Below are 20,773 nucleotides of genomic sequence, written 5' to 3'. Positions count from 1 at the left end.
CCAGAAATTAACTTGCTCACAGTTCTGGAGGCTAGAAGTCTGATCAAGGTGTTAGTTAGCTGGGTTGCTTCCTTCTGAGGGCTGTTGAAGAAGAATCTGTTCCTCTCAGCCCTCTCCCCTAGCTTCTGGTGGTTTGCTGGCAATCGCTGGCATTCCTTGGCTTGCAGAGACATCACCCTGATCTCTGCCATCATGTTCACGTGGCATTCTCCCTGTGTCCAATTTTTCCCTTTTTATAAGGACATCAGTCATTTTGGATTAGGGCCCACTCAAATGACCTCATTTTAACTTGATTACTTCTGTAAGGTCATTTCCCAAGGTACTGGGGTTTAGGACTTCAATATTTTTTAAGGAGGGGAGAGACACAATTCAACCCATAACATCTCCCATTCTCCCATAATCTCAGTTTCATGCATCCCATCCTCTGACTACCACCTCTTATCTTCCCAACGTCTTTCCAACTCATTCCCCCTAGTACTTTATCTCCAAAACTCTTCTGCTTCCACCAGGACCTTCAATCTACTGATTCTACCTCCCTTCATGCCTCTCTCCTTTATTGCTCTCGCTTCCCTCTTTAACCAGTGTAAAGCCCACAGCCAGTTAATAGAATTGCTTCCATGCATGTATCTTCGATTCCCTTGCCTCTCTCTCTTTGTTGCACTTATTTGGCAAATTGGCAGCCCTGGCTAATCCAACTTGCTCCCTATTCTGTACCTAATATGGCAGGAGAAAACCCCCCCAACACATTCATATCAGTAAGTCTCACTTTTAATTCCTAATCACCTAAAGTGGACCCTTCATGCTGCCTGGTAATCCTACTATATTCTCTAGCCTATTCACTAACTTTTGAGCTCCTAGATGACTACTCATTCTATCTCCTCTCTTCTCAAACCTCCAACAACTCTTTCTCCCATCCTTCCTCTTGGCCAATGACCGTGATTATTTCCTTGAGAAAATAAAAGCAATCAGAAAAGTTCTTCTGGGACTTCCCTGGTGGCGCAGTGGTTAAGAATCCACCTGCCAATGCAGGGGACATGGGTTCGAGCTCTGGTCCTGGAAGATCCCACTTGCCGTGGAGCAACTAAGCCCGTGCACCGCAACTACTGAGCCCATGCGCCACAACTACTGAAGCCTGCGCGCCTAGAGCTGGTGCTCTGCAACAAGGGAAACCACTGCAATGAGAAGCATGCACACCGCAACAAAGAGTAGCCCCCACTCGCCACAACTAGAGAAAGTCCGCACGCAGCAACGAAGACCCAACGCAGTGAAAAAATAATAAAGTTTTTCTATAAGTAGACACCACCACATACACTCACCTACCTGCCTTCCTGTACCTGTGGATGCTGCTTAAGTACACTTGTGCACTGAAGCCCAACCATTTCCTCTTTTCTCTCCTGCATCATCAAATTTTCTCTATTTTGTCATCCCCATAAGTATAAGAAAATGCTTTAACTTCTGTCTTTAAGAAACCCTCTCTTAGAGTCTGGGAACAGCAACTCCCCCATAATAATGAGCACACCCAGCCCCCAGATCTTGGTTTCTAGAGATTGTTCCCCACCGAAAGAAACCAGGGCTCTTTGGAAAAATGGCTGATTTCAGGGTTGGGTTTGCGAAGATGAATCTTGAACACGTTACACCAGAAAGTATGCACTCAAAAAGAATGATGGAGATTTGTCAAAAGACAAAACAAAACAAAAGCCAGTTTTAAAGGGATCCTACTGGCCAAATCATGGACAATTTGAGCACCAAAGTAAATAATGGTAGTAATGGATTATAAACCATTGAATAAAACAGGACACCATGAGTCCATACTGATATAAATAAATGCATAAATAGAAAGTTTGATGAAAGTGAAATATTTACATAGTTTCAAAGTACCTTCCCACTATGTTCTGTGCTGTTTCTGCTTCATTTCCTCTGACCTCTAAAGAGATGGAGTATCCCAGGGCTTAGGACTCAGACCTTTCCTCTTCTACTCTCTTGGTGATCTCATACAGTCCCCTGGTTTTAAATAACATCCATATGCTGATGACTTACCAATTTATATCTCCAGCCTGGGCTTCTTTTCTGAACTCTAGACTTCTATAACCCACTGCTTACTCCACATTTTCCATTGGATATTGTCCAACAGACATCTCAAACTTAACACATCCAGTACTTAACTCCTGAGCTTCCCTCCCTCAAGTCTGCTCTATCCACAGTCTTTTCCATATCAGTTAATGGCAACTTCTTCCTACCAATTGCTCCAAAAACCTTAGAGTTATCCTTATATTAAAAAAATTTATTTATTTGTTTATTCATTTATTTTTGGCTGCTTTGTGTCTTCATTGCTGCGTGCAGGCTTTCTATAGTTGCGGCGAGCCGGGGGCTACTCTTCGTTGCTCCGCGGCATGTGGGATTTTCCCGGACCAGGGCACGAACCCGTGTCCCCTGCATTGGCAGGCAGATTCTTAACCACCGCGCCACCAGGGGAGCCCCCCTCAAAGTAGTTTTGCTTTGCATTTCTCTAATAATTAGGGATGTTGAGCATCTTTTCATGTGCCTATTGGCCATCTGTATGTCGGAGTTATCCTTGACTCTCCTCTCTTCCCCACATCAATTACATTAGCAAATCTTGTTGTTTATAGTGCCTCTGCCCTGGAACAGGCCCCCATCTCTCACTGGAATTGCCCAAGAGGCTTTCTTACTGGTCTGCTTCCATACTTGCCCTCTATGGTTTATTCTTATCACTCTCTAATTGCTCCCTATTTCACTCTGAGTAAAAGCCAAAGTCCCTACACTGGGCTCCAAGACTCCAAGACATGATCACTAAATCCTACCAAATTGGCTAAGAACAAAAAGTTTGATACTGGGCTTCCCTGGTGGCGCAGTGGTTGAGAATCTGCCTGCCAATGCAGGGGACATGGGTTCGAGCCCTGGTCTGGGAAGATCCCACATGCTGCGGAGCAACTAGGCCCGTGAGCCACAACTACTGAGGCTGCGCGTCTGGAGCCTGTGCTCTGCAACAAGAGAGGCCGTGATAGTGAGAGGCCTGCGCACCGCGATGAAGAGTGGCCCCCACTTGCCGCAATTAGAGAAAGCCCTTGCACAGAAATGAAGACCCAACACAGCCAAAAATAAATTAAAAAAAAAAATTTGATACTACTCAATGATGTAGAAGATAGTCTCACTTATACATTGTTGACGAAGCGCAATTTGTTAATACCTATAAAAGTTTTTAAATTAAGCATATTCTATAATGCAGCAATTCCATTTATAGGAATTTATCTTATGGAAATACACAAGAGTGGCCAAAGACACATATGCAACGTTCACTGCAGCATTGTTTGTCATGGGAAAACACGTAAACACTGCACACCCATACAATGGAAGACCGTGTAGGATAATGGATATTCATCGGCTTTGGAAAGATCTCCAAGATACATTAGTAAGTGCTGAAAGAAGCAGATCAGTAATTATAGAATAATCTCATTGTCTAATAAAAGGTCAACATAAACATACTCTGTGTGTTTGCGTGTGTGTGCATTTAAAAAGCAATTTGAGGGAGCTATCCCTTAGAGCTATCTGAGAGACTGTCTCCTGGGCTTGAAGTCCTCAGAATGTCCACCGAATAAAACATAATTCTCAAAGGAAAAAAAAAAGTGATTTGAAAGGAATTCCAATCAACTTGGGTTATGTCTGGGGAGTAAGACTGGGAGTTGGAATATGAGAGACTTCCTCTTCCTTATATGAATATTCTATTCAATCTCAATTAGTTTTTAAACCATGAACATGCATTTTTATAATCTCTGTCTTTAATAATTACAAAAGAAGGTTTTTAAAAAAGATCTTCCTTACCCCAAGATCAAAGAAATGCTCACCTATACTTACTTTAAATTCATATGTCGGGCTTCCCTGGTGGCGCAGTGGTTGGGGGTCTGCCTGCCGATGCGGGGGACGCGGGTTCGTGCCCCGGTCCAGCAAGATGCCGCGGAGTGGCTGGGTCCGTGAGCCATGGCCGCTGGGCCTGCGCGTCCGGAGCCTGTGCTCCGCAACGGGAGAGGCCACAACAGTGAGAGGCCCGCGTACCGCAAAAAAAAAAAAAAAAAAATCATATGTCTTAAAAAAAAAAATTACTTATATGCTTGAATTAACTCACCCAGGACTATAGAAGGGGATACATACCTAGAATTTGCTGCAGAGAATGACTGTTTCCTTTAAAAACTTTTTGATAAAGGAAACAAAACACTATTTGTAGAAAATCTAGAAGAGGGTGAAGAAGAAAATAAGAACCACTGGCAACCCACAGAAAACCTCAGTTAACATTTTGGGACATTTCCTGCAAGAGACAGGGTACCCATTAAGGTGGAATCTGGAACCTTTTTATAGTCTTTTGCTGATGACTTGATGCCATTTGTGGGGGACAAAGAAGGGGGGTCTGAAAGTTTGGGCTTCTTTTGTCTGGGAAATCCAGCAGAAAGGGTCATACACAATGGTAAGGCGAACATTCACCCATTGTTCACGGAGAAAAAAGTGAGGTCACCTTAATTCTGCAAGCAGATGTTGCAAACTGAGATATGAAGTGTCCTGCCGAAGTGAGGATCAAGTGGTCTTTTAGCCAAACCCTTCCCTGAAGTACAAAGAGAAATTGGTTTCCCGGGAGTGTCTTGAACTCACCTGTGTGTCCCCTGCCACAGAACTATTTCAGATGGAATATTCTGTTTGTGTGGAGGGCACACACAGCCATGTGCACCGGGGGTGGCTTGTCTGGGCCCAGCACCCCTTAGTAACACACTGGGGGACCTAGGGACGAGAGCTGCCCACCTTGGAATGGTTGGTAGGGAAGGGCTGGCTCCAGGTACCAAGTATGGCTGATGCTACTCTGCCCTGGTGACTGGCAGTGAGCTTCTTCTCAGGTGGCCCACGTTGCCCTGGGGCCTAAGAGGCCACCTTGCATTTGCAAACACTGCAGGACAGAGCCCAGCAGCAGACTGAGCAGACCCTGGTGACAGAAACATGCATGGATCCTTGGTCTCAGCTTGTAGGAGGTGGAGTCCAGAGTTGAACCCACCATGCCAAGCTCCTTCCCGGAAAGGAAGTAGGATAAATATCCTGTAGGCGAACAATTCTGTTTTAACAAGGAAATGAGGTAATCCATCAGGTTCAAACAGAATAAAGGGCTTAAGAAACCAAGAAATAAAAAGTTAAGAGAAGGATGTAGACTTCTTTAAGCCTGCCTGGCAAGAGGCAGAGATCAGCAGCTTGGTAATAACATCCTTAAGCCCCTAAAAGCAGAAGGGATAGTGGCATAGCTACCTGGAAGCAGAAGATAGAAGAAAATACGATCCTGACATTTGAAGAAAATCAAGATGTCTGACTCGACCCTTCTCTAAGTCGTGTTAATTTCCTCAATGATGACATCAACTAAGGGAAACAGGAGGGAAAATGGCCAGGTTGGGAGAGGGGTGGGAAGAGCAGAGAGCTGAGGAGAAAGCTGGTCTGGTCCAATTTCCCAATCGTCCATAGATAAGGAAAACCAAGGCCCAGAGAAGGGATGTAACTTTCCCCACAGAACCAGACTCAGTGGCTAAGAAAGACTCTTGACGCCCAGTCCAGTGCTCTCCAGCCCTGCCCCTCAGAAGTGATCCAAGGCCAAAAAGGGAGGAGGAGATTAAAGTCCTGGCAGAAGAGAGCAAAGTTACACACCCAAAAAGAATCACTCCCACCAGGCTCCATCACTTCTCAGCCTTGGAAAATCACTGAATATTTATTATTATTTTTTTTGGCTGCGCCATGTGGCATGCAGGCTCTTAGTTCCCCCACCAGGTATTGAATCCATGCCCCTGCACTGGGAGCACAGAGTCTTAACCACTGGACCACCAAGAAATTCCCCCATTGAATGTTTTCGAGCTTCAATGTCTTCATCTATGAAATGAAACAGGAGGCTGGCAATATGGTAGGTATTTAACGGGGAGTTCTTTCACTGCTCTCTGGACAATTCAGGGCTGGAGAGACACTGCTGGAAGGAGCTAGTATAAAGGGAGGCGTTAACAACCTCCCCGCCCCTGACCTTCCTTGGGCTGGTCAGAGTACAGGACAGCATCCAGTGGTATAACCGAGTTGTGAACAGGCCCAGCACTACTCCCTGTCCAGGCACCCCTTACCTCAGCTTGGCAAGCCTGTGATGTCAACAAAGACCATGTATTCAGTACAGGGCCCCCATCTCCATGATGAACCGTCCAGAGTCCCAGCCACAAGGCCAGGGGTGTTAAGCATGCATGATGCCCAGGTGGCCTCCAGGCGGTATGTCACGGGGAGGCGGTGAGTGCAGACAACGGCAGGGGGTGTGCTCTGGACGAGTCACCCCACATCTTGCAACCTGGGCCGGAAGGAGGCCTTCCTATAGGCCCAACTTGACTGGCCAGTGTGAGATGGGCTGGGGCCACCTGGGTCACCTTCAGGTCACTGTCCAACTCCACGTCTAACAGGAAATCCAAGGGCTGGAGGGCGACAACCACTCACCCCATGGCCTTCTCACGTCACATGCAGACCCTTCCACACAGCCTCATTCCTGGCCTCCCCATCCTAAAGTGAGAATTTGAGAGCCAGGGGAACTTCTGGCTGAAATCTGAGGTAGAAATAGGGGCAAGAAGCTCTGAGGAAAGCGCAAAGTCCGTGGAGAGACTAGAAGGCGGCAAGTTGGAGGCCCAGTTGCGCCTCACTTCACGACAACGGGAGGTGTGAACACTTAACTCTGTCTACTCCTGGGCCCCTGAAGCTCAGAGTCTGCACGTCCCACCTGAGCTGGTATGTCCAGTGTTTGAGCGCACGCCCAAAGACGCCCTCCCCATCTTCCTCTCTCCGAGGGGCAGCCCAGCCTTCTGCCCCACCCAAGCCCTGTGCCAGGGGAATTTCCCCACCCCCAGGCACCATTCCAGGTCTAAACAGACCCCACTTCCCCAACCCTTAGTTACCTTCTAGGGTGACTCCAGCCAGTGGCCCTGGTGGAGGGAGCTGCCTCACAAGGGAGCCTGGAGCAGAGTCCAGGGCCCTGGAGTCCTGCACCCCGGTGCCCACGCAGTCTCCACCTGCCTGTCCATCCCTGAGTCCTCCCACAGAATGAGCTGAGTCAGGGGCAGGGAGGGGCCTCCACGTTTTATTAGGGATACGGCAGAAGCAGAGGCTGGAAGCAGAGCAGCCGCGTTTTTTAACAACAGATAAATTAACCGCAGTGCGGGGATGGGAGGAGGGGGCGCGGGCGGGTGGAGACTGGGCCAGGTGTTTTAATATAAAAAAAAAAAACAACAAAAAAGACAACAAATGGGCCCCAAAGACATGGGGCAGGAGAGGGCAGCACCATCCAGACAGCGGGGAGGGCCAGGGCAGACAGAGAGAAGGCAACTTGACCCCTCGCCCCTGAACTCCACCAGCACGGGGCTTCTGAGGCAGGGGAGCTGCCAGGGTGGATGGAGATGGCACGGCTGGTGGGCAGGAAGCCCAGCACCACAAGATGGCTCAGCCTGAAGTGGGAGCTGGGGGCCGGGACACAGCGGCCTCGAACCCCCAGTCCCGCAGAGGAAGAGCCTTACTCTGGGTGAGAGAAGGGACCAAGGGTGGGGTCTCTCCCTGAGCTGAGAGCGGTCATCTCCTCCACAGCAGCGGCGGGCAGTGGGGTGTGCCGGGGACCCCCTTCACCTTCTTGTCCATCTACCTCCTTGGTCCCTTCAGGGAGGGGCCCCACGGGCCCCGGGAGGGCGGGGAGTGAGGCGAGCCGGCCCAGTCCGCGGCCTCCGACGCCAGAGCGGGGCGTGGCCGCTGCAACCGCTCAGCCCTGACTCCCGCAGGAGGACAGCGAGTCATAGAGTGAGTCACTGAGAGACTCTGAGGTCTCCAGCCCCGGGGCACCCCCACTGGCCACTCTCCCTTCCTCGCCCACGTCCGATGTGCTGGGGGTGCGGCTCCCCCCAAACGCTGGGCCCTGGGGCGCAGGAGCTGGGCGGCTGGGCTCCAGGCTCCGCTTTTCGTCCACGTCCACGGGCAGGGCCTGGGGAAGGAGGGAAGGCTCGGGAGGAAGCTCCTCTCACCCTGCCCGCCTGAGAGGCTCTGCCCACCTGACGGGGGCGCTGCAGAGGAAGCAGGCTGGAGGCGCGACTGAGCACAGTCCCACAGTCCCACCAAGGTTCCGGAAGGGAGAGAAGCCCTTTCCCCAAGAGGGGTGTGAGAAGGTGGGGGTGGGGGGTGGGCTGCCCACTCAGTCCTCCTCCCGGACAGGGCTGTACCTCACCCCATGTCGTTCCCTCCTGCCCTCCAGTGCTGTTCCCTTTTCCCCTTCGGCCATGCTCACCATGGGGGTCCTGGGCAGCCCCTCCAGTTGTCGGGGTGGGCATAGGAAAGGGTCAGAGGAGCCGCTGGCTGCCCTCGCGTTGGGGAAGGTCCAGTTCTTGGCCAGCTGGACAGGAGCAGGAGGGCCTGGGTCTTCACAAGGATCTATCCGGGGACAAGGGGAAGGTGGGTGGTGGGTGGAGCTCCCAGAGAGGCCCACCCCCCTGCCCAGGCACTCACCGTGGGGACAGGTCTGATGGCCCCGGTGGCCCGGAGCAGCGGTGAGCAGGGCGGGGAAGGCCGGCATGCTGGGGTGCCGCCCGCTCACCAGCAGCTCCTCTATGCCAGGCACCTCACGCTCCAGTGTGTGGGCACGGCGGGGGACTTTGGTAAGGGGTGGGGGCCGAGCTGGGGGCACCCCGGCTGGGGGCTCCAGCCGTGGTGGCTTGGTCTTGGGAAGATTCTTACTGGGGGTCCCACTGCTGCCATGGTCTGGGGGCGGGAAGGTCCCAATGCCACTGTCCAGAGTTCGAGTCAAAGAGCCACAGGCTGGGGAGGGGAGGGGAAGTCAGGGATGTGAAGCTGCAAGCGGCTCAGCCCCTCTGCTTTCTTCTGGCTTTCTGCCCCCGCCCAGGTCCCACCCTTGGTCAGGGCCCCTCCTGGCCCCACCGGCTCAGTCACCCCTGCCTGCCCCGCCCCACCTCCCCTAGTCCTGGGGAAGAGGGCGGGGCAGGTACCCTATTAGGCTGGGAGGGATTTATTCCTGTGCAGCCCCAGTGCCCACTGATGCTTGGCACCAAGATGCTATAGGGCCTGGCACCTGCCGTGGTGACAGAAAGGAGTAAAGCAAGCAGGGGGTAAGGGGCAGGTCCCAGCCTTGGCCCTTGACCCTGCTGACCTGTGAAATGTGAGGTGGGCACTGGCTCAGCCAGACTGTCCTCTGAGGGCATCTCTTCCCGCCTCCCCGGCTCGCTGCTTGGCTGTACAGGGTACAGGAGACCTCAGAGGCCATTCCTCCTCCACCCTAATCCCCTCCATCAGGATCCTTGGAGTATGGGTCTGAGAGTCCTGGCAACCTGCCAGCCCTCAGGAGGCCCTCTCCCCTCCCCATTCTCCTCGGAGACCAGAAAGGCATCCAGCAGCTTCCAGGCCCCAGGGAAGGGGAGCCCTCCAGGCGGTAAGAGACCTGGCAGGGCCACAGAGCCAGGCCCTCCACCCAGCCTGCGCCCCAGGAACTTACCTTCCCAGGAGGTTTTCCGCAGCCCTGAAGAGGGCCCACCAGGCCATTTCGGGGCCCACAGGCCGGCCAGGGGTTCTTGGGGTCAGAGGACACTGGCTGGAAATCGCCATACTCAGGTTTGGGCTCCCGCCAGCTCTTGGGGGGCAGCTCCTTGCCATCCACCCTAGGGGAGGCAGTGCAGATGGCTGTGAGGGAGGCCTGAGCCCACTCACACATTCTGGCCTCCCTCCCTCCAATGGTGCTGGGCCTAGTGAGGCACCCACTGCTCCCTGCCCCTGGGGAAGAGGACATATCCCTGGTGGCTTCCCACATCAACCTCTCCTGACACCAGGAACAGGCCAAGACCCCAGGGAAAACTCCAGAGGATCAGCAGGGGCAGGGAATATGGGAGAACTCCCCCAAAGCTACTCAGGGTCAAGCCTAGAGACCTCTCCGACAATGTCTGCCGGTAGAGAGCAGACTCGGTCACATACTGGTCCACACGTAACACACCCTGCCTACCCCAGCTGACTTTGAGCACACTTGCTGTCCAAACCACACCCTACCTGGAGCCCAATTCCTGAGGACATTCTGCCTTACCTGGCCCAGACACAGCAACCCCAAGATGGGGTAGCCCCTTCTCTAAACCACAGCTCCTTTTGCTGAGTCTGTGGCAGGTGCCAAAGGGCAAGATGGGAAGGGAGCCCTCCTTTTTCTACAGGATAGAAAACCCCGGAGGGAGAAGACCTGCATCAGCCCAGTTAGGTACTAGCACTCCCTTAACTACTGCAATGCTGCACCTTGGACAGGCTGCCTCACCTGCCTCAAGACAGTCCAAGAAAATGTGGACTGTTACCTCTTCTCAAATGAGAAACTGGGTCTCAGCAAGTTGAATATCAGCCAGCCATAGAGGAGGGGAGCTGGGACACAAACCCCTGGCCCCTTGTTCGAGGCCCCAGTCTCTCCTCTGGGCCAGGCCGTTAACCCTCAAGATGCTTTGGTGCCATTTCATTTGACCTCCTACACCCTTTGACCTCTGGGAAGCCCCAGTTCCTGGGAAAGGCAGTCCCAACCCCAGGGATGCCCGTGTAGGGAAAAGGGCCCCTAGCCACCAAGCCCCTGCCAGCTGGTCCCAGGCTCTCACCTGTTGAGCAGCTGCTGCATGAAGGTGTCCGCACCCTGGTACATGCCGGCCAGCTGGCCCTGCACCTGCCCCAGGCCTGCACCGGGCCCTGGCGCTAGTCCCCCGGGCCGTGGCCGGGCCCTGCTGCTCAGGTAGGCCTTCTCCTCCTCCAGTGCCCGGCGCAGGTCTTCCGCCTTGGCCATCAGCTTGGAGATGTTGAGGCTCTCGGCCTCCAGCTTCCGGGCTTCCATCTTGACCTCCTTCCGGAGCGGGGAGCCCCCACCAGCCCCTTCCTTGCCCTTGGCGGCCTCTGTGCGGCGGTTCAGCGCTGGCAGCTTGCTCTTCTTAAGGCCGAACCAGCTGGCGATGCTGCTAGCGTTGCGGTGCTTGGCCTCGGTGCCGGGGGCCCGCTCCTGGCCCTGGAGCCGCAGCATGTTCTCCTCGATGCCCTTCATCACCTTCTCCTCAATGGCCGAGTGTGGGGCCCGCCCCTCAGGGCCTGGGCCTGGGTCGGCAGGGCCAGGTGCTGGGGGTGCGGGCTGGGCTGTAGTGCTGCTGCTGTCTGCCCAGGGTGGGCCCTTCCCCTTGTCAGGCTTGGGGGGCTCCTTGGTGGCTGGTGGGGCCACAGGTCGGGGCACCACCTTGGTGGGCGACTTAGAAGGCAGCTTTGTCGGGCTGCCATGGGGACTCTTATTGGGCTTGCCGAGGCTGGGGGTTGAGGTTGGCACTTTGGCAGGGGTGCGGGGTACCTGGGGGCACAGGGCCCCTGCCAGCCGGCTCTTGGCCAGCTCCACTTTGGTGAGGCAGCTCCTTGGTGAGACAGGCTCCAGGTCCACCCGGGCCCCCATGGAGTGGGAAGAGTAGACTCGGGACCCAGGGTCCCCCAGGAGCCCAGATTCCTGTTGCTTCAGGCTGCTTGTGCCTAAGGCCACGGCCCCCCGCAGGGCCCCCTTGGCTTCTGGCTGCTCAGGGGGCCTGGAGGCAGAGGGCGCTGTGTCTCCAGTGCTCTCCCCTGACTTCCCTCCTCCCCGGGCCTTCTCGGTGCCAGGCCTAGCTGGCACCCCATTCTTTTCTGGGCCCTGGGGCCCCTCGGGGCCAGTCTTCAGTTTCCCCAGGGCTGCTAGTCTGTCCCGCAGAGGTGTGTAGCCAGGATCCCCAGGTCGCCGGCCCGGCCCCTGACCAGTTTTCTTGGACGAGCTGCCGGGGGTCCTGCGGCCAGGGTGGGGAGACTCTGAGCCTGCCTTGTCCAAACTCTTCTCCTGGGCACTCTCATAGGAGCAGGATTCTGGGTGGCAAGGGCTGGAGGGGACTCCAGGGCTTCTGAGGACCTCAGGGGCCCGTGGCACCTCCAGAGTTAGTTGTGGGTAGGTGGGCACCTGCAGCGGGGATGGAGGTGGCTCTGGGGAAGGCCCCCTAAAGGTGCTCCGGGAAAGGTCCAGAATGTTCTCGTAGCAAGGAGACACCACTGGTACCGGGGAAAGCGTAGTGGACAAGGCTGGCTGGGGAGGTCTGAGCTGTGCAGAATCTGGGGTTGTGGGGCAGGGTGACGGGCTGGTGGGCAGACCCTGCACCCCCTCTGGGGACAGCTCTCCTCCGCCCAGACCCCTGCGGGCCGGCAGCGGGGAGGGGCTGCCGTCTGAGCCACTGTTCCGACAGGGGATTCGGGAGTTCCGGGGGAGCTGGGGGCTGAGCTGGGGGCCCCCTGGGCTGGGTACCTTCTCTGAGGCTGGAGGCAGCTTTAGAAACTTGAGGCCTCTGGCTGGAGAGGGCAGAAGGGGTCCTTGGGCTTCCCCGGGAGAAGGGGAGCCAATTTGGAGCTTGCTTTTCACCTGAGATGAGGAGTGGGGGTGGCCAGACCGTGAGCCCAGGGGGGCGTCCCCTGCACCCATGAACACGCTGAGGAAGGGGAGAGGCCCCTGGCCCTCTGAGGTAGCACCAAAGCCCGGCCTGTGGGCCTCCGGGGTACCCCCTCCCCAAGCTGACTTGGGGAGGCCTTTGGACTTGGACAGCTGTGGGGGCCCCTGGTCTGGGGAGGATGGCTGCCTGGGACCCGGCTGTTCCCCGCCGAGTGGGCAAGCGGCCCCGGCCAAGAAGGCCTGTAGGTAAGACTCCGTGTCCTCGAGGAGCTGGCCCAGGTTCAGCTGTTTGCGGGCCAGGGCCCCGAGCAGGGTGTCAGGGCTGGGTGCCTCGTTGGGGTCACCTGCCTCATCAGAAGAGGAGGAGGAGCTGCTGCCTGGGGCGCAGGGTGGCCCGGAACCGGTGCCCTGGGCCTGTGGGGAGCCCCTACCAGGGCCCCAGGGCCGCCCAGCACTCTCTTCCTCCCCTGGGCCCCCTAAGAGGCGCTCCCAGTGCAGCAGGCCTCCCAGGCTACCAGGACCTAGTAGCAGGTAGGGGGCCCAGGGAGAGGGTTCAGGCTGAGGTGGGCCACATAGCTCGCCATTGATGGGCTCTGGGGAGCCGGAACCCTCGCCTGGAGGCGGCCAGGGGGTGGCAGGTGAGCACAGAAGCAAGGGGTCAGTCTCTTCCAGGGCTCTCAGCACCTCCAGGATCTGGGCTTTCTTTCGAAGGAACGGGGATAGGGCCTCCAGCGCTGGGGATGGGGCGGCCGGGGGTCCTGGGCCTCCTGGCCGCAGCTGCTGCTCCCAACACACCTTGGGGGAGAAATGGCATGAGGAGGAGACTGTGTGCAGGCCGGGGACCCGAGCTGGCATAACTGAGTATGCCAGGAACAGAGCTGGCCTGGTTTGTCTGTGTCCCCAAAAAGGAACTGATAGCTTCTGGGATATGCTGGAAAGCTTCCCCAGGAGTCTCTGAGTCCGGGTTACCCCAGCTGTCCTTCCTGGCACACCTGGGGTTGGGTGGGCACCCATCTCCCTTTCTGGTTATCTCAGCACCACTTGCTACCAGTATTTGTGGGTCAACAGGGCTGACCACCTACAACCCTGGTATCTATGTTTGCCCCAGGGGAGCGAGGCCTGTCCATCTCTCAGGCTCCAGAAAGAACACAGACTCAAGAAAGGGATGTGATGTGGCCAAGTCCTAAGTCAGTTGCTGCAGGCAAGCCCGGGCCTCCTCAGGTCAGGCAGCTGTCCTGCTGAGCTGATCCCCGTGGAGAAGCAGACTGGGAATGACTCCATTGCAAACCCTTTCCTGCTTCTCCCAGGCCCCTTCTTAGGCCCCGTCTAATCTGGTACAGTGGTTAACTACATGGGCTCTAGAGCCAGATTGTAGGGGTTCAAGACCCAGGTCCACTGCTTAACTAGTTATATGACTTTCAGCAAGTTATTTAATCTCTAAGCTTCATTGTATCACCTGTAAAATAGGATGGTGATTATGTTTAATCTCACAAAATAAGATGAATGAAACCAGATATGCAAAAGAATGAATGAATAATAGTTCTGGACTGGGATAAGTAAATATGTGTATGATTATAAATTTATGCCAAAAATTACCAAAAAAAATATATAAATGAGATCCAGGTGTCCAGCACAGTGCTTGGCACAGACTAAGAGCGCAGGAAGTATTAACTGTGAGGCTGACTGCTGTACTATAACGCCTTCGCTCACGAGACCAGTGGCTGGGGGTGGGGATCTGTTTTTCTTGGTACGAGGCTGACAGCTGAGGGCTCACACCCAGCCTGGACAAGAATCTGTGCCCGGAAGCAGCCCTTCCCCTGGGACTCATTAGGAAACAGCCGTGGAGCACCGGCTGACGAGCCCGGAGCCAGCGGAGCCACAGACCACAGTGCCCAGCGCTCCTACCTCTCTCTGCCCAGCACAGCGCCCCAGAGGCAGCGAGGTGGCCGGTCCCTCAGCGGAGCTCAGGGAGGGAGAGGCTGGTGGCTCTGAAGGCAGCTGGAGTGGGACGAGTGGGATCTGCAGGGGAGAGGCGAGGTTAGCACAGGTGCTGTCCGTCCCAGGTCCCTACTCCCACAGGAAGCTATGGCTTCCCATCCAGGGGCAGGGAAACATTCTTCCAAGTCTGTTCCTTGGGTGACATCTCCCGGCCCAAGGTGTGGCTCTCACCACTTGGTCAGAGGAGCCTCGGGAGACCACAGCACAGGTAGATTGAAGACGTGCAAGCCCAGGTGGCTGGGAGGTGGGACAGGGTAGGGAGATCTGGAGAAAGAGGAGTGCCCCTGGGCCAGCAGGCAGTGGCAGGCCTAACCCAGGTGTCCAGCGAGCCTCCAGGACCCTCTGCTTTTCTGAGGGGCCTCCTCCCTGATTACAGAGAGAGTGAGCCTCGAGGCCCCTTCTTGTTCTGACTACCCGTGACCCAGCATCCACGGGGTTGGCTGAGACTAAGGGAAGAGGCATTTGTTACTGCGTCCTGGAAAAGAGATGGTGGGAGTTATCACTTCTGTCTCCCCTGAATGGCCTCTTGTGAAATCTCTGCTCTGAGGATTACAAAAGTAGTACTGTTTTTGGCTGCACCACACGGCATGTGGGATCTTAGTTCCCCAACCAGGGATCAATCCTACGCCCCCTGCAGTGGAAGAGTGGAGTCCTAACCACTGGACCGCCAGGGAATTCCCACAAAAGTAGTACTTAATCATGGATCACTTCTCTCTCATTCCCCTTCTGCTAGGCATGTCGACTAGATACAAGTCAGCTTTAACTCTCCCCGTCACATTCTCCATGGCTGTTAAATCCTGTCTCTGCGGTGTCTCTGCCTCCCCTCCAGCCTGGCCAGCTGCAGCCTCTCCTGCGGCCCACGATCCTCACACCTCTAGCCTGCTCAGCATTTCAGTCTCTCTGACCTGGCTGGGTGGCTTTTCAATCTCCTGTGTACCAGGCAGCCTAAAGCATCTTTTTCTTCTTTGTCTAAAGCGTCTCTGTACTCATAGCCTCCTCTGCCTGCCCACTGCCTCCAGAGACAAGTCTGAAGCCCTCTGCCGGCATTCCGGCCGGGCCTGCTGGTCCTTCCCTGACACCATCCCCAGCTCTCTCTCACTCACTCTTTACACATCCTTTGCTCAAGTCCAGCTAAACAACTCTTAGGCTCCCTAGGATTCCCTGCTCTGTTCCTTCCACAGGGAACCCCTTCTCCCAGACCCCTACTGCAGTCTTTTAAAATCTCCCATCCATCAGGGCCCAGGTCTGACGTCACCTCCTTCAAGGAACCCTCCCCAGCCCATCTCTGAAGGCCTCTCTGCCCCTTGGGCTCTTGGTCAGCAGTGTCACACTCTGTAGCCCTGCCTTAGTGTCCAGCAGCCCCAGCTCTCAGCAGTTACGTTCGCTCTGCACAGGCCACAGCTCTGTCCAATTCCATATCTGTTGGCAAAGGCACTGCTCACAGTAAGAGCTTAATTAGCATTTGCTCAATGGAGCCTCCATCCTAGGGAAGCACAACTTGGAAATAACATTAATAATGACAACTAGCCACCAGTCATTGTCTATCTACTACGGGCCAAGCACTAGATATTATCTCATTTAATCCTCACAACAACTTGCAATAGAGGTATTTTTATCCCCATTTATAAGGGAAAAAACCTGTGGTTTGTGTGGTTAAATAATTTACCCAAGGTCGCACAGCTAAGAATTAGATAAGTTAGGGACCCAATCCAAGTTTATCTGAGGCCAAGGTTCGTGCTCTTTCCATTATGTCATGTTACTTCTGGGGAAGATCAATCTATGGTCCCAAACCCCAAAATTCATTTAAAAATTCCCAATTCAAATCCCAGAATTCATTTAAGTAAAAAACAAATGATTTCAGGATGATCTTCACCTCTGTTATCATCAGTCACTGAGAAGGGTATGGACAACAGGGTAAGCTTGGCTGGTGTGGGTCAGGTCTCTGGGGATTCCTGGGTCAACCCTACAGTAGGAACAGACCCAAGGCAGGGGGAGCTGCAGAGTCACTGCCGCTGATTCACCCAGGTCTGCACCGGCCTGGTGAGACAGGGGCTGCAGAAAGGCCATGGTGGTGAGACGCTTTCCCTGCCAGGGGTCAGGTTTCCCAGAGAGCTGAGGGCATCCTGCTCAGGATCTGGGAGCCAAGAGCTGCCTGGTTTGCATCACAGACACACAAATTCAGACATACACACAAGGCGTTTCTCTCCCTGTCAAGGTCGGGGTGGGTTGGCGGTGTGCTGGTTGACCTCAGAACCCACCGTTCACCTCAGGTACCTGGAGCCGCTCCTGACCCACCCAGGTCTCACCCCATCCTTGGGGCTTCCTGACAGAGTGGACCCCAAGTGACATCTTAACTGAGCCCAGGACTTACTCCCAGTAGCCTCCTGCTTCTCCTGGGTAAGGCAGGTTTCAGGGCTAGAAGCAGGGACAGCGTCTGCAGCCATGCTTGGGTCGGTGGGTGAGCACATGCAGCTAGGCGTGCAGAGAGTCATCCAGGTGAAGTGCCTTTCCTGACCTCTCTGTGACACCAAGCACTGCCTTACACCTGGCCCCACCCCTGCCCCTGGCCAAGAAGAAGGCAACGCAGTGGCCAAACGGGCGCCTTGGGAGCTCGAAATAATGGCATTTTCAGCCTCCACCCATCTGAAGGAGGAAGCAAGGATCTTTTCTGTCAACAAGAAGGGATACCGTCCAGCTGGGCGGGGAGCACCTGGGAGGTGGGGGAGAGCCAAGCTTAAGGGAACTCAGGAAGTTTCTCCCTCATCTAAGGCTCAGATCTATCAGGCTAGGTCGGCCTGCCCTGGATGGCCACAGCCCCCAGAATGGAGGGCAATGGCTGACGGCCTACTTCTGTAGGTGTCTGGGAGAAGAGAGGGTGATGATATTGACAGGGCTGGGGGGAGGCAGGAAGCCGAGATGTGAGGAAGGAAGGAGAATCTCTTGTGCCCACCTGAGGGAGGGAGCCTGCTGTGAGCTGAAGTTTCTGCTGAAACAGGGCGCTCAGCATCTGGTTCTGCCGTTCCAGGTCAAATACCCTCTTCTTCAGCTTGATGCACTCCTCCCGCAGGTCCTGCCACCCCCGGGAGGTGGAGGAAGACAAAGAGAGGATGGTGGGGAGAGGGAGAGTGGTATGAGCACAGTCGCCTTCATCAGAGCAGCGGGCACTCCTGCTGGGCATGCCCTTCTCTTGCAACCTCCTTCTTTGAGGGAGCTGACCCTGCCTATGTTTACGGCTATCACATCTTCTGGGGATGGTAAATTTTCTAACGTTTACCACCCCTGGTCAGAGGTAATTCCGTTCCCTTTGGCAACTTTCACAATCCTGGAGCCAATCCCCTGCCTCTTAGAAAGCACACATCAAAGAAGGGCCCATATAAGGCAGAGGAAGACCTGGGGGTCAGTGGCCCACATGTCAAGAAATTACCCACACTACTTGAGTAAATATTTAGATGTCACCTTATGCTTACAACATCAACATTGCTATCAGGGCCATCGAAACCTGGAGAGACTAGCTGGGGCCAGGATAACAGAAGGATTCAAGCCCAAATCAAAGTTACCATAGCTCAGAGACTTGGCCTTACCTAGCCAAGTATGGACTGTCCAAGACAGAGAAAGGGGACTTCACTGGAGGGCCAAGACGCCATTTCCACCCTCCTCTATTCCCTATCTAAACAGGTACAGGGGTCCACAGGAAGGCCCTCCCCTGCTGTACCCAGGGCCTCCTCCCAGGGCATCTGGGCTCAGGGCAGAGGGTGAGAAAGTCTCTTGTGGCCTTTTACCTTTTGGTTCAGCAGCGCCTGCACCACATGGTTGGCAACCTGGGGACAGAAAGGCAGAGCTGAGGAAGAGCTGTCAGCCAACCCAGCCTCTGCCTGGAATCGACAAGCTATCCGCCCTGTGGGGAGCATCAGTTCCACAGACCTCGTCCAGACAGCGCTCGTAGGTCTCCCGCTGGTTTTCATTGGCCTGGGCGAGTGCCGAGTTCTCTGCCTGCAGGAAGGAAGAGGAGGGCAAATAGGAAGCTAAGGGATCATTCTTCCCCCGGGCAAGTCCCTCTTGGGGAAGGGGAGGCAAGGAGCCTACTAGCTCTACCCCTGCCCCAGCTCTTGGCTCTGGTCTGATTCTGCCAGGGGGAGGCCTGCAGACCCAGGGCATGAAGAAGGCAGAGCTGAGATGGCTGGTCTTTTGTTACCCCAACTTCAGTCAGTGAGGCTGCAGGGGCTGGGGAGACAGAGCAACCAGGAGGACTGAAGGTGGGAGGTGCCAAAAGTAACCCTTATTTCCCTGGGGAGAGGGCAGAGGAGGCTGGAGGGAGGAGGGCAGGGTCTTAGGCATGTAGTAAAAGGCCTAGTTTAAGGATCCATGTCTTTGTCCCTCAACTCCTGAGACGTTTCTGTGGCCTCTGCGGCCACCCCTTTCCTAGAGCAGGGGCATGAAAGGGGAGAAGAGGGGTAAAGAAGGGAGACATTCTGGGGGTTAGGATGGCCCCCCTTGCGCACGCCTCTTGTCCTGCGCTGGACGCAGGCTGCAGAGCAAAGAGCAAGGAAAGGGGTTCTCAGAGGGGCTCTGCTAAAGAAACGTTCAGCTCTGCTCCAGCCTGGCAAAGCAGGCTGAGGGGAAGGGCCCCCCGCACCCCAGAACCCACCCAAGCTCCCCAGGGCTCTGGCCAGCACAGCTGCCCCCCGCCGCCCCGTGCCCCACCTCCAGCTCCCGCAGCCGGTGCAGGAGCTCCTGGCAGGTGCCCGGCTCCATGCTGCCCTCACCACCCTCTCCTGGCTTCGGGTTTCCAGGGCTCCCGGCCGGCTGGTCCATGGCCTCCGACATCAGGCCCTGGGGACAAGTGAGAGAAGCCCCGCAGGCTACTCCAGGGCATGGGGAGATGAGCGGAGGCGGAGGAGGACAGAGATGAAAGTTGTCAGTATTCTCGGAGTTTGGATCAGTGTGACCCCCGTGCCACGGACACTGTAACAACTCAGGGTCAGGCTAAGACTCCTGCTCACGGGACAGATACATAGACACACTCTTCCCATCTCAAGAACAGAGACCATTGTTTTATAAAACCCATAATTGCTCTCGCCCTCTCACAGGTCACACAGACACTGGCCAGGAGCCAAGAAACCTGAATTCTCCGCTGACGCTGGCCTCAGACTGGCACCCGGTATCCTCTCGGGCAGAGTGGGAGGTGGCCTGCAGGCCTCCAAGCCTCCCTGCTTGCAGCGAGGCCCCGGGGGACCAGCCTCTGTGCATGCTGGGCCCTCCGCAGGGGTCTCTTGACTGGGTCAAGAGACCCAGTCCCCCTACTGGGGTCCCCCTACTGCTTGGCCAGCTCCTTCCTGTTCATTTTCCAGGGCCCCCACTCCAAGGCCGGGTCAGGTACTGCTCCCGCACGGCTCTGTGACTGTCCCCCAAGACTCTGCGAGGGCAGGGTCACTGTCTTCACTTCACTGTCCACACTCACACTTCTTGGTGTGATACATGGCATATAAGAGACAGACTGACAGCTGTACAGACTAGTGTGTCATTGCCTGAGCACACAGAGCCAGGGTTCTGACCTGTATCGCATTATGTGATCCCCGCCCCCAAACTGTTGCCATAGTGACTGGCTTTACCTGATTAGTCCTCACCTTCCATTTGAGTTTCAATTTCTCAGCTAGAGGAAAGTACTCATTTCCTTCCTCTGCACAAATATTGCAGAAATTTCCAGTAGATGGGAAACCCTTCCTAACATAAAAGGCGGGAGGCTCCCAGTCTACCACCAGCTACTTGCCTCCCTGACCCACTGCGGCTCCCACAAAAGGGGCTTAGCACTTTGGGACCAAGGAAGAGAGGAGCCCTCGGCAGCTGTCAGGCATCTGAATGCTCTTCCCCGCCGTGGGGCACAGGGGCTGCCTCTCCCACCCCAGCCCTCCAGTCCCCACCACCGGCACGCACGGGCTCCACAGCCTCTCACCTGTCTCTGCCTTCTCACCCAGGCTGGCACACTCATGCAAGCAGCCAGAATGGTCACCTTGCCTGTGGAGACACAGAGGGAGACGACGTCAGCCATGCATTTACTGGGTTCCTGCGGCCTGGCATCCCGGGCCATAGGGATAAACAAGCCAGAGAAAGCCCTGCCTTTATGAGGCTCCCATTCTATTGGGGGAGGCAGGTAATACCAGATAAACCAATGAACAGACATCAGGTTCCAAGAAGGCTCTGGAGGTGACAGCAAGGCAGAGACCTGAATGAAGGCTGGATGAAACCCTGGAATGGGAAAAGCATTCCAGGCAGAGGAAA

The 20,773-nt window shown here is 55.3% G+C and overlaps 1 protein-coding gene across 15 annotated transcripts in view; it reads right to left on the bottom strand.

Annotated features, from left to right (window-relative positions):
* Window positions 1-7,115: 7,115 nt before the first annotated feature.
* NCKAP5L (NCK associated protein 5 like) overlaps window positions 7,116-20,773 on the bottom strand; it is a 30,597-nt gene continuing 16,939 nt past the window's right edge. For 2 of the 15 annotated variants that reach the window (XM_060166281.1, XM_060166279.1), the window contains exons 2-12: window positions 20,448-20,509; window positions 19,199-19,327; window positions 18,419-18,487; window positions 18,277-18,315; window positions 17,448-17,567; window positions 14,405-14,518; window positions 10,665-13,294; window positions 9,542-9,704; window positions 9,200-9,281; window positions 8,324-8,850; window positions 7,116-8,023 (exon numbers count right to left, since the gene is read on the bottom strand). In XM_060166281.1, the coding sequence (XP_060022264.1) occupies window positions 7,805-8,023; window positions 8,324-8,850; window positions 9,200-9,281; window positions 9,542-9,704; window positions 10,665-13,294; window positions 14,405-14,518; window positions 17,448-17,567; window positions 18,277-18,315; window positions 18,419-18,487; window positions 19,199-19,327; window positions 20,448-20,483 (4,128 nt within the window). In that variant the 5' untranslated portion in view covers window positions 20,484-20,509 and the 3' untranslated portion in view covers window positions 7,116-7,804. Of the gene's footprint in view, window positions 8,024-8,323; window positions 8,851-9,199; window positions 9,282-9,541; window positions 9,705-10,664; window positions 13,295-14,404; window positions 14,519-17,447; window positions 17,568-18,276; window positions 18,316-18,418; window positions 18,488-19,198; window positions 20,363-20,447; window positions 20,510-20,773 lie in introns of those variants that run through there. The other 13 variants (XM_060166285.1, XM_060166286.1, XM_060166290.1 and 10 more) reach the window with 11 other exon arrangements.

Source organism: Lagenorhynchus albirostris, chromosome 11 (assembly GCF_949774975.1).
Source record: "Lagenorhynchus albirostris chromosome 11, mLagAlb1.1, whole genome shotgun sequence".
NCBI classification, from domain to species: domain Eukaryota; kingdom Metazoa; phylum Chordata; class Mammalia; order Artiodactyla; family Delphinidae; genus Lagenorhynchus; species Lagenorhynchus albirostris.
This window is presented reverse-complemented; position numbering and strand designations above follow the sequence as displayed.